The sequence below is a fragment of the Arachis hypogaea genome, chromosome 5 (genome assembly GCF_003086295.3).
Source record: "Arachis hypogaea cultivar Tifrunner chromosome 5, arahy.Tifrunner.gnm2.J5K5, whole genome shotgun sequence".
Classification (NCBI taxonomy): Eukaryota; Viridiplantae; Streptophyta; class Magnoliopsida; order Fabales; family Fabaceae; genus Arachis; species Arachis hypogaea.
Genome location: NC_092040.1, coordinates 94376956 through 94388919, shown reverse-complemented (window position 1 = coordinate 94388919; position 11964 = coordinate 94376956). Strand labels below are relative to the sequence as shown.

At 29.5% G+C, this 11964-nt stretch overlaps 1 protein-coding gene across 1 annotated transcript; it reads right to left on the bottom strand.

Moving 5' to 3' along the window:
* Positions 1–1012: 1012 nt before the first annotated feature.
* Positions 1013–4787, bottom strand: LOC112802016 (thioredoxin-like 2, chloroplastic). Its single transcript, XM_025845001.2, has 4 exons — positions 4312–4787; positions 3388–3567; positions 2363–2527; positions 1013–1477 (listed from the first exon to the last, which is right to left on the bottom strand). Exons 1-4 carry the CDS (start codon positions 4492–4494, stop codon positions 1340–1342), a joined length of 666 nt encoding a protein of 221 aa, XP_025700786.1. The 5' UTR covers positions 4495–4787; the 3' UTR covers positions 1013–1339.
* Positions 4788–11964: the final 7177 nt, after the last annotated feature.

Below are 11964 nucleotides of genomic sequence, written 5' to 3'. Positions count from 1 at the left end.
TGGATATTGAATTAAGGTGCCTACTTTGTTTCTCACTTTTTTACGTTTCCTTGTGAATATTCAATATCGAAGATTGAATAATGAGAAAATGGGGATGTATTTGATTTAGTGATTTACTTTTTCAAATTAGTTTATAACAAACCCAAATGTTTGGATCTCTACGTTTTTGTAGGAGAATATTATTACTAAGCTTTATTAAATTTAGATGTTAAAACTTTTACAAAGAAAACAAGAAAGTATAATCTTTCAAAAGAAATTTAAGGTTCAAAGTAAGATAATAGAAAACTTAGGTGCTCCTTGCTTTCGACTTTGGAGAAACAATAATGGGTATAATAACTAATATTAATTATGCATTTCGTACATCCAATCATATAGTGTTACATCGGTAACAAATTGAACAGATACGATTACATAATTGTATAAAATATTTTACATTTTCAACATCAAAATTAAACTCCATAACTATATTCCTTAGCACCACTACTAATTTATACGGTTTAATGTCCAATAAGATTAATCACAACTAATATTGTAATATTCTTAAATAAATACATGAGTAGAATGATCTTTTTAAGTATATGGGTAATGGAATTTTATTGACACAAACACGTGTAGTAAATTTTAGTATATAATTAACCAATGAGTTATAATTCAAATGACATAGTCTCTCCATACTCATATAAAATATCGCGGGTTCAAATTTTCATATCTTTGGTAAAAAAAAATAGTATATACTTATAAAAAGCAATATGAAAATGTTATAATATAAAAACTAACATAAAATTAACCACTCAATTATAAGAAATATGTGTACGGATTCTATCTTGCACAAAAAAACATACATACACCTCCACATTGAATCCCATATTCTTTCTAATTATAATAAATAAAAAGAATATGTCAACTTGAAGTATAAAACAAGAACAAATTCATAAAACACATCCTCTCATAGGTCACAATTCAAGTAATGTTTTCTAAGCTAGGGAGAAAGCCAGCCTAAATAAATTACCCATTTCTAAGCCAGAACAAGTGATGTTCAGTTTTCATAAAAATATATGTTTCAACTAAATACAGCTTAATCCTTAATTCATTTTCACTGAAGTTCTCAAGTATTTGATTACAATCAGCTAATGAATGGAAAAAAGAATGAAGTAGAGTTAAAACAACTCCTGAGTGCTATATTATCCTTCTAAAAAAAATAAGTGAAAAATATACAGAATACATATATATAAATCCCTTCATATCAATTAAGTTTTCTCTAGATCACAGCCTTCTTTTGAGGTGTTTTTTCTTTCCCTTTGTGAAACCACCTTGTAAATTACAAAGATGCACCTATGCTTCAAACAGGTTCTGCTGGTCTATCCTTGGGAACAGGAACATTGGAAGGTTCAAGAAGCAGATCACCAATACCCTTTGGTGGACCAATGCTGCACCTAGCAGTGTTATGTGTCTCAATGGCCTCTTTTATCTTTTGAAACTGTAAAGTTCAAATAACCATTAGCTTTTTCTCAAAACTAAAAGCATTGTATTGTATTCACTATCACATATCAAATCACCGTAAAGTCTATATCCATCATTTTATATTTGCCTCACTATATTCCTAGAAGGTTTGTAGACAATTCTTGTCCTTCATGAGGAAAACAAAGTGAGCATATATATATATATATATATGAATTTAATTATGATGCACTGTCAGTGTAAAACAGTTTCACATGTGCATTCAATTCAATAACATAACGGCATATTAGTTAAAATAACTACTTTTCACATTGACTGCGTGAATGGTCATCCAAAAGAATGGATGTGATTGACCAACTGTGTAAAAATTAGTGCATCAAAATTAAACTCTATGCTTATATACCATGTATTTTTATTGTATTCTATGTGCTTATATAAACTTAATTATCATTCTTCAGAATTAATTCATTCCACCAACTGAGCACTCTAATAGGCATTATTACTTCCTCCGTTCCCTTTTATCTATCACCGTCATTATCAACTGCGATACAATATCCAATGATGCACAAAATGCAATAAAAGGGAACAGAAGAAATATTTTGCAGTTGGTAATTATTGTTCAATTTACCCTAGGGTCTTTAGGCTTGAGCAAATCATGCAAAAGGTTGAAAGAGAGAAATCCAAGTATCTTATAAACTACTACTCATTATTAGCAACTTGGAAGATGAGTTTAAGATATTCATTGTATAATGCAAATAAAATGACTATTTCTCCATATAGCACGAATCAAACGATATAAGAACCTTCCTGGGTCCAGAACAGGAACCAATTAGTAACTGCTCCTTGATCCCTTGAAACGAACTAGAAATGCAGAACATAACTAGAACTAAATGATAAGAATTACCTTGGCAAGTGAACAGGAAAATGACTCCAGCTGCCCCTCAGCCCCTCGATAAAAGTGGAAGTAAGGAAGTACTTTTACATTCAGGCTTTTGCACATTGGCTTATTCTCATCGAAGTTCACTTTTAGGAAAAGAATTTCAGGGTGTTCTTCAGCTGTTCTGCATAGCTGCCAGATCCATTTAAAAAAACATCAGGACTCAGGACATCCGAGACATATTTCAGCAGTTTGGAAATTCAAAAGTAACTTTTTTTTTATAGAAGTAATTTAACAATATCAACCAAAAATGTTAAAAATTCTGACTACGTCGTGTACTGAAATTTTTCATCCAGATTTAACTAAATCAATATTTCCCTGCTATTCTGCAACAACTGGATGATATTTTGTTAAGCCCTCTCTTCCAGGAGTGTCGTGCAGTAAGCATCAGCATGGATAGCCAAACTCTTTTTTGGGAGTTATAAAGATGAATCATCAAACAACTAGGAGCTATCTTTTTACATATAAGTTTTTATACACGATTCAAATGGGTATTGCAAAATGAAAATAGGAAGGCTTCATAAAGCAAGTCAATACATGGCTATAAAATCATGTATTCAGTAAGTTGGTGACAAATTCAAAGGTTTGAATTTGCCAGGAACCGAAACAAAGCATGTAATCCATGTTGATCATATTTGACATATGAATCAGCCATTCACATAACCTGTATTAATCCTTGTTTGATGGTAACAGACAATATCTCAGACACAGCCAGTTACAAGTCAGTGAGAACTCTAGACCCTATCTTACTTGTGTTCAAAGTAACAATCCACTAATTAAGATTTACAAGACCTGCTAATGCTCAATATAATTTTTAAAAATGCTCACATTTCTATGATTAATGAATAATTGGCCAATAATAATTTTACCACTTGTATAATTTCCATAATGTAATCCTAAGTGCTATGCTGCTTTTACCGAAAAGAGAAAATTATCTAGAAGCTAAAATATTAGAATGAAAAAAGGAGGCAAGGTTCAGGAAGTAGAGAGACCTTGGGGTATAATGCTCGGCATGATGCACACCAAGTTCCATAGAATTCAACAATAACTAGTCTATCCCCAGCTCCACTTAAAGCATTCAGAAATTCTTGCGTGGAGTGAATGTCAATCATATTTGGTGCATTCTTTTCCCACCATTTTGGTTGACCAGTTTCAGCAACAGTTGCACATACCTTAAATAAAGAGTAGCAAATGACAAAAATTGTCAATATATATATATATAGTAGTAGTCAGTTCACAAAAAGGAGTTACTTTCTAAGCTATTGTACAAAACATTTAACTTATATTACACATAAACTCTCAGTCAATAAAAAAGCCAAAGGCGAATGAAAAGAAAAAAAAAAAAAAAACAAAAAAAAATTAGCATTGATTTCTGATAGTAAATGAAATGTTTTGAAAATTAGCATCGATGATCATATTACAGATAAACTCACAACATAAAGATGTGATAGTTTAGTTCATCATAGTATAGAATTCATAGGCCATCTCTAATTCTTTACATCATCACATAATAAAGTGAGAACACCATAACAGTTCAAAGAAGCCTTCTCGCAATACGCAACGCATGGTGCAGCATATTTTAAGCATGGAGCATGCAATATCATAGTAATGTGCAAAGATATACACTATGAACCAAAACCCAAAAAAAAAGGAATTCTCCTAAACTTACTTGTGTTAACTTTTATCAATTAACTCCTGAGATTCCAACGTGGGAGTATAATTGAGCATATTTACAACATGGGGTGCCATAAAGTTACTTAATTTGAATAACACAATTAACAAATTCATAAATCTACAACATGGGATGGGATAAAGGTAGTTAATTTCGCAGCAATTCAGTCACAAAATTGATAATTCTCCAATGCAGACAAAGGCAAGAGAAGGTTAAAAAAAGAGGGTATTCATAATTTGATTACCTTGAAAGAAAGCAAGTGCTTTCTGGGAGCTGCAGAGGCAAGAGAAGCAGAGGAAGAAGAAGCGATGGGAGAGAGTGAGAGTGAGAGTGCCCTATTGATGTTGGAAGAAGTGTTGAGGGTTGAAGGAAGGAGAAGAAGAGGTTGGAATTGCAATAACCGAATAGCATCAACAACATGTGCCATTTACACACAAAAGAAAAAAAAATAGTGAAGAAGAAGAAGGGAGGGAACTAAAAAGCTATAATAATATTATAGGTTGAGATAACAGTGGAAAAGGTTGAATTGGGCACATGAGAATGAGATGAGACAGAGAAGATAGATTGAAATCGATCGTGGGAAGTGGGAAGTGGAAATTGGAAAAGAAAGGAGTGAAGTTTGTTGATATTTTTGGGGTTTTTTTCTACCCACTTCCCCCAATCCAGAAGCACCTATTTTTTTCTGATTTCTGATGATGCCGCCTAGGAATAAATACCATCAATTCTTCGTGAAAATTGAGGTAAATTCGACTTTAAATAAAAATTTAGTTAAAAATTATCTGATGATTCTTAAATATTAACTTTATATAAAATTGACCGCATTTAAATTTTTTTCTTTTATATTTTATAATATATTTTATTTTTTTAAATATTTTTTACATTTTTTCTTTAATTAATAATAATAATATTTTTTTACCAGCGTAAAAAATATTTAATGTGTGAATACTATTATTAAAATAATGAAAAAATATACGAGATTAATTTTGAAGTAATCAATATAAATTAACTTGTAGTTTTTAATGAAATTATTTTTATAATTCTCATTTTATTAAGATTTAAACTTTAAAACTAAGATTTAAAATTTAAAAGTTATCTTATCTGATCCAAATGGTAAATTGTTAAATCTATACTCTCCGGGATAATTATTTTAGTTACAACAGAATAAATTATGAATCAATTTGAATCCATTTACTCTGTAAACTGGAATCATTCAAATTTAAATTATTGTTAATCCTTTTCTAGTCACTTGTTTTTTATAATAAAATAATGATTGAAACTTAAAAAAAAAAGTATTTTATCAAACAAAAACTAATGGAATCCAAGTATTAAAATCAAATCGGATTCAAAACTTAAATTTAACAAATCCACTTCAAATTTTAACTCGTTATTTGGATCAAATCACTTTTTTATTCAAAATTGATTCAAACTAAAATGTAAACACTAGACTTTTCAGTATATTCTTATCTTAATATATAAGAATATAAGATTTCAAAAAAAGTATGTAAAATATATTTTATGAATTTAATTTTGATGCTAAAGCCGTTTTATAAAGTATATTAGTAAAAATAAAGTTTAATTATTTTATTAGTTTCTATAATTTTTTTATTAAATTTGTAATTAGGTTTTTATAATTTTATTATTTTTAGTTAGATTTTTACATTATTTTAAATTTTGTAATTAGATGATTCCTAATATAAAAAATATTAGAATTAATTGAATATTTTTTTACAAATTAAAGATATTCATAATTAAAAACCTAATTAGATCTTTGACTATGTGTTTGTTGAAATAAATATTCTATTAATTTTAACGTTTTTGACAGAAAAATAATCTAATTATAAAATTAAAAGTAATATAAGAATACAATTGAAAAGAAAAAAAAAATATAGGAATCTAATCGTAAATTTGGTGAAACTACAAAACCAATAAAATAATTAACTCTAAAAATAACTATTTTTTATATTGATCACATGAATGATCATTTAAAAAAAATAATGTGATTGAATGAATGATTATTTAAAACATGTTATAAGTACATTAAATTAAATAATATTTTTTATAGTAGAAACTCATATATATTTGTCTTTATTTAAAGTTGTTAATTGAAAAAATCATTAAATAATTTGACATATTTAATTAAATTATTATCTAATATTTCTCTGACTATCAATTTCACATTAAGATGGTATATATGTGAGGTATTCACCATGTTTTATATACCTGTTTAAGGCTTGGTTTGGTAAAACTTTTTGAAGAGGTGCTTGTGCTTTTTAAAAGTTCAAACTCTTCATTTTATGTTTGGTAAATAAAAAAGACCATATATTTGTACTTGCAGTTTTTAAAAGATCGGGGTATTTTTTAAAATACCTAAAGTAGAGCTTTTTAAAATGAGGAGTGCTAGGGGGCAGCAGAAATTGTGATATATAGCCATCAATTAGCCATCATAAGTGTGTTTAACGGTGGGAAATTACATCCAATGGTGCAGGATTACTCATTTTACTTTTGATGGTTAAATGCTGGCCAAATTTTAACAAAATTGCTGTCTCCTAGACTTTCTCTTTTAAAATTGACTTGTACTTTTTAAAATTTAAAAGTCTAATATAATCTCATATGTTAACTAATTTTTAAATTTAACGTTTACATTTATGTGTATTATAATATTTTTAAATTTTAAAAATTATTTTATCAAACACAATTGTTGTTACTTATATTTATTAAAAGTTATTTTTAATTTGATTTATCAAACATAAATGTTACCATTTTTAAAAAATTATCTTTTAAAAATTAGTTTTTATAAACTATTTTTAAAAATTAAAAGCTTTATTAACCTAAACCTAAGTATTTTACTCTTTTTAATCACTTGTCTTTTTAAATGTAGTTCTTCAGGTTTAAAATTATTATTTGTCAATTATCTTCTTCATCTCTATCTCATTTAAATTAAGATGGGTAATGGGAAGAGAACTTGTCATTTACGGTGAAGACATGAAAGTGATACGAGTGTAATGTGATGAAAGTAATGTAACATGTAAATTAATAGCACCCCAAAGAAAGTTACTATTTTTTCTCACATACTTTTGTAGATAACTTCAATAAGAGTTATTTACTTCTATTTTCCTTGAAGGCTTTCACCAATCTCATTTTTGTTACATTGGTAAATAAGGAAAGAGAAATGATCGCAAACCGGCACCACACCACTACCATTGCAATTACCTGCAAATTGACGAGCACTATCAATTGTAATTTGAAAATGGTTTATAACAAAAAAAAAAATCAAAATAGTTAAAATTTATTTTATTTAATATTTATTAATTATTTTAAAATTAATAAATATTAAATAAGATCAATTTAAACTTTTTATTGTTTCTTTTACACTATCGTTTGCAAATTGCAACTCGTATAAGGTTTTGTTAGGAAATGAGTTGGAACTTTAATTTTTTGTTGTTATTAGGCGACAAGTATACAAGAAGATGTTGCAACTACAGAAAAGAGTAACATGAATAGTTTCAATTCTTTATAGGCACGTGTGGTGAATGCTGATACAGTTGTGGCCATGGTTAAGGTATTGGTCACATCAAAACAGATTAGTTAAAAGGGCATGTCCACATGTTATGATATGTGTAGATGCATGCTTTAAAATAGTCAACTTACTTTTCTTCCACCGTTAAATAATACATAATACATGAACTTAAATTTAAGCGAGATTAAAATCATATTCATTCTTCAATATGATAGAATGGAGTATGAGTTTAAACGGGGTTATTACTTTTTAGGAAATGAATGACCAGAAGATAGTTGGCATGTTGCCGCTGCAAGTTGATATGTATATAGGGCTGACAATGGGTAGGGTAGGATAGGGTTTGGACTCTATCTTAACCCTATTCGCGAGTTGAAAATTTCATTAAAACTCTATCCTACCATATCTGCGGGTTAAGAATCTCTTAACTTTAACTCTACCCGCAGAAATATCAAATTTTTTCAAAATAAATATAAAATTCAATTATTTCGAATTTTATATGTATTAATAACATAAAAAATAAAAAATTAATGCTCTAAATTACTTAATGAACTAATTAGTTTTGTAGTTGTTCACTTATTATAAGTCATTACATAAGAGAGGTTGTGAGTTCAACTCTCACTTCCTTCACTATATAGGAAAATTTTTATAAAATATGTGTTATATATGAGGTGTGGGTAGGATAGGGTACACCCTAAATTCATATCCTATCCTACCCGCAGGCATATCCAGACCGTACCCTATCCTACCCGAACGGGTTGGACCGGATTAAATACCCACGGATAAGATATGAATTACCAGCCCTATATGTATACGGGTTAATGCTCAAATTTATCCATTAAATATAATTTGTTTCTAAAATTGGTTCTCAAAAATGCTTGTTAGTCATATTAAACATTAAAAAATATAATCGTAAATTAAATCGGTCTTTCTGATAGATAATAACGTATTATATTAAATGTCGCATGACATTATGATATATCAAGTTAATGCTACATATCAAAAATGATTGGTCACAAAAATTTTAAGACATAACATGTCAACCAATAATTTTATCATTCGTAGTATTGACTTCATATCATTAAAATATTAAAGACGTGACTAATTTGATTTATAATTAATTAATTATATCTTTTAAGAACTAGTATTTTTATAAAAAATTACTAATTTATAGAATAAGTTATTTTTAAGAAATAAATTTGAATATTAATTCTATGTATAATTTTTTTTAAAATAGTAAGTTATATTTCATTAATTATTGAAAAATAAAATATAAAAATGTCTAAAAGCATGATAGCATAATAAAAGGTGGAAATTTTCCAAAACAATACATTGAATATTTGAAGGTACTCATCCAACAGTACATAGTCGAAAAATGAAAAACAAATTTAAAGAAGAAAGAATAATAGATCAAATTGAATGAAACTAAAAATTTGCCTCATGAAGATAACGATCTAAACTAGAAATTCTTTGCATTTCACGGAGCAATTTGATAGAGCTTGCTAGAATGACAGACGTCATTGAAATGGAACCTTTAAAAATTAACTGGTTGCGAGCTTTCCAGCAATTCCAACAAATGATGTCAAGCAATTGAGGATTATGGTCAGCATTCTTCAATGGGTTAAGCATCTCTGTTGATGCAGTCCACCATGTCCAAAAGTCGTTTGGACTCTGAGAGGGAAGATAGTCACGAAAATAACTTTAAAACCCATACTTATTTAATTATAGAGCAATCGATCAGTGATTGTTTCTGTTGCTTCATGACAGCAGGGGCATATTGGCGATATAGATGGGATGCAGTGATAAACCTGAGCAAGCACCGAAAGCCGGCCATGAAGAGCTTTCCAGATAAATAGCTTAATTTTGTGAGGCAAGTTCAACTTCCATAGATCAATCCACGGCTTTTTCTGCTGCATATAATTAGGGCGAAACTTCAGAGGCAGATGATAAAATAAATAGCCAATTGTATAACCTGAAACTGTATCATATTGCTTGAATTTGTTCAAATTCCATTACAATTTGTCCCTACTCTACTGAATTTTAACTGACAAAATCCTGACTGCAACGTCTTGGAGAAATAATTCTTGAATGAGATTCTGATTCCAATTCCTATATTCAATAATTAGATCTTTAACTCTTGGAACCAACTCAGAAATAGCCTGTCTATTTGGCATGTCATAAATCATTAAAGGATACGGAGGAGGCAATCAAGGATTCTCAAAGGTTCGGATATTCTCTCCAGTACCCACAATCCAGTTAAGACCTTTTTCAACAATCTTTCGGCCTTCCAGTATGCTCATCCATCTGCAAAAAGGTAAGACTCCAATTTCTGTCGTTATAGCATTACCATTGCTAAAATATTTACCTCTTAGATTTTGGATAATAGGGAAGTAGGCTGTGTTACGAGTCACAAAAACTGTTTCCCTAAAAGCGCCAGATTTTGAACTGTGAGATCTTTAAATCTAAGGCCTCTTTCTCTTCGTGGACGAGTCATAGTGTCTCATCTAATCCAAGCCATCCGCTTTTCAAAACCTTTTTGTCCCCACCAGAATTGAAAAAGTAGAGAGTGAATTTTCGAAATTAAACCATCTGACAACTTGAAACAAGACAATATATAAATAAGAATAGTTTTTTTCACTGCCTTAAGCAATACATGTCTACCACATGACGATAGAAGATTGCACCTCCACCCTTAGATTCTTTTCCGAACCTTCTCTTTGATCATACTAAAAGAAGCCTTTTTTGATTTAGAGACTGTAGAAGGCAAACCAAGGTATCTATCTCGAGCACCAATATAATTAATATTCATAGAGTTAGCCAGTAGTGTACGAGTAGTGGAGGGAGTGTTGTGGCTAAAGAATACAGCAGATTCATTAAGATTTACCCTCTGGCCACTGATGCTTTCATAAGAATTCAATAAATGCAGGATGTTTGAACATGCTTCAGGATTAGCCTTACAGAATAAGATGAAATCGTCAGCAAAGAGGAAGTGGTTGACCTTGAGACATTGCCTATGTATTTGAAGACCCTGAATTAGTCTGTTTTGTTCTGCCTTGTGTAGCAAGAAGGAGAGACCTTCTGCACAAAAAAGAAAAAGATAGGAAAATAAAGGATCTCCTTATCGAATACCTCTATTTGGTTTGAAGAATCCATAGGGCTGTCTTTCCACAATGACAGAATAAGAAACAGTTGTCACTAATTTTCGAATCCACATGATCCACCGGGAGTCAAAAACCAAACTTCTCCAATATAAACCAAAGAAAGTGCCATTCTACCCTATCGCATATGCCTTACTCATCTAATTTTAGCGCCATTTCATTTTCAAGTTCTCTTTTTTTGTTCTTCAAGTAATGTATACGCTCATGAGCAATTAGAATATTATCAAAGATTAATCTGCCTTTAATAAAAGCACTCTGTGTAGGGCTAATTAATCTATTTATCATACCCTAAAGTCTATGTACAAGTACTTCAGAGATAATCTTGTAAAAGACTGAAAATAGACTTATTGGCTTTAGCATTAGAAATCTTGGGAATAAGACAGATTTAAGTGTGGTTAAAATCCTATAAAATTCTACCCCTTGAAAAGAAGCCCTTAACTGCTCGAAACACATCACCATTAAGTATATTTCAGAAACTTTGAAAAAATTTTACTGTCATACAATTATCTCCTGGAGCACTTTGATTATGAATGATAAATGTTATACGTTTCACTTCTTTCATAATCACTGGTTTTTGAAACCTACGATTTATGTGAGTTGTAACGTTAAGTTCAAAATTAGTAAACAGAATTATAGAAAGAGTAAATATCCAAATGTATCTTAAATAATTCAAATCAAATACCTTGTTTATCAACAAATTTTATTTTCTAAAAGATTTAAAAAATTACTCTCTTTAAACAGATTAGTTCTTTTGTTGTTTTGAAGAACTGGTTTATTTTGTAATAATATTTTTGAGACTTAATTATTTTATAATAGAATCTATATTAGGAATTTGTTTGTCCAATATACATATTTAAAATTTGATTGAAACCGACGAAAAAATCAATTTGTTTAATAAGAGTAAAACCAGAAGACTTTTAGCAAAAAAAAAAAAACACATCTGTTGAAAAACAAGGTGTCTAATCTAAATTTTATTAGGGACCAATTTTAATGTTTACTCTCGTAGAAATTGAAGTATTGGATGACATGTGTGCTGTGAAAAATATTTCTGGTGGTAACTTGGCCCCCAACTAATTGAAAATTTCTTAAAAGATTTGGTCAATTCCATTTAACCAAAGACAGATGTCTAAATTCCTTATATAATATCCTGAATTTAATCTAAGGACCCCCATGCCATATGTTATTGATTTCAATAAATACTCTATCAGAAGTCAAACACACGAGA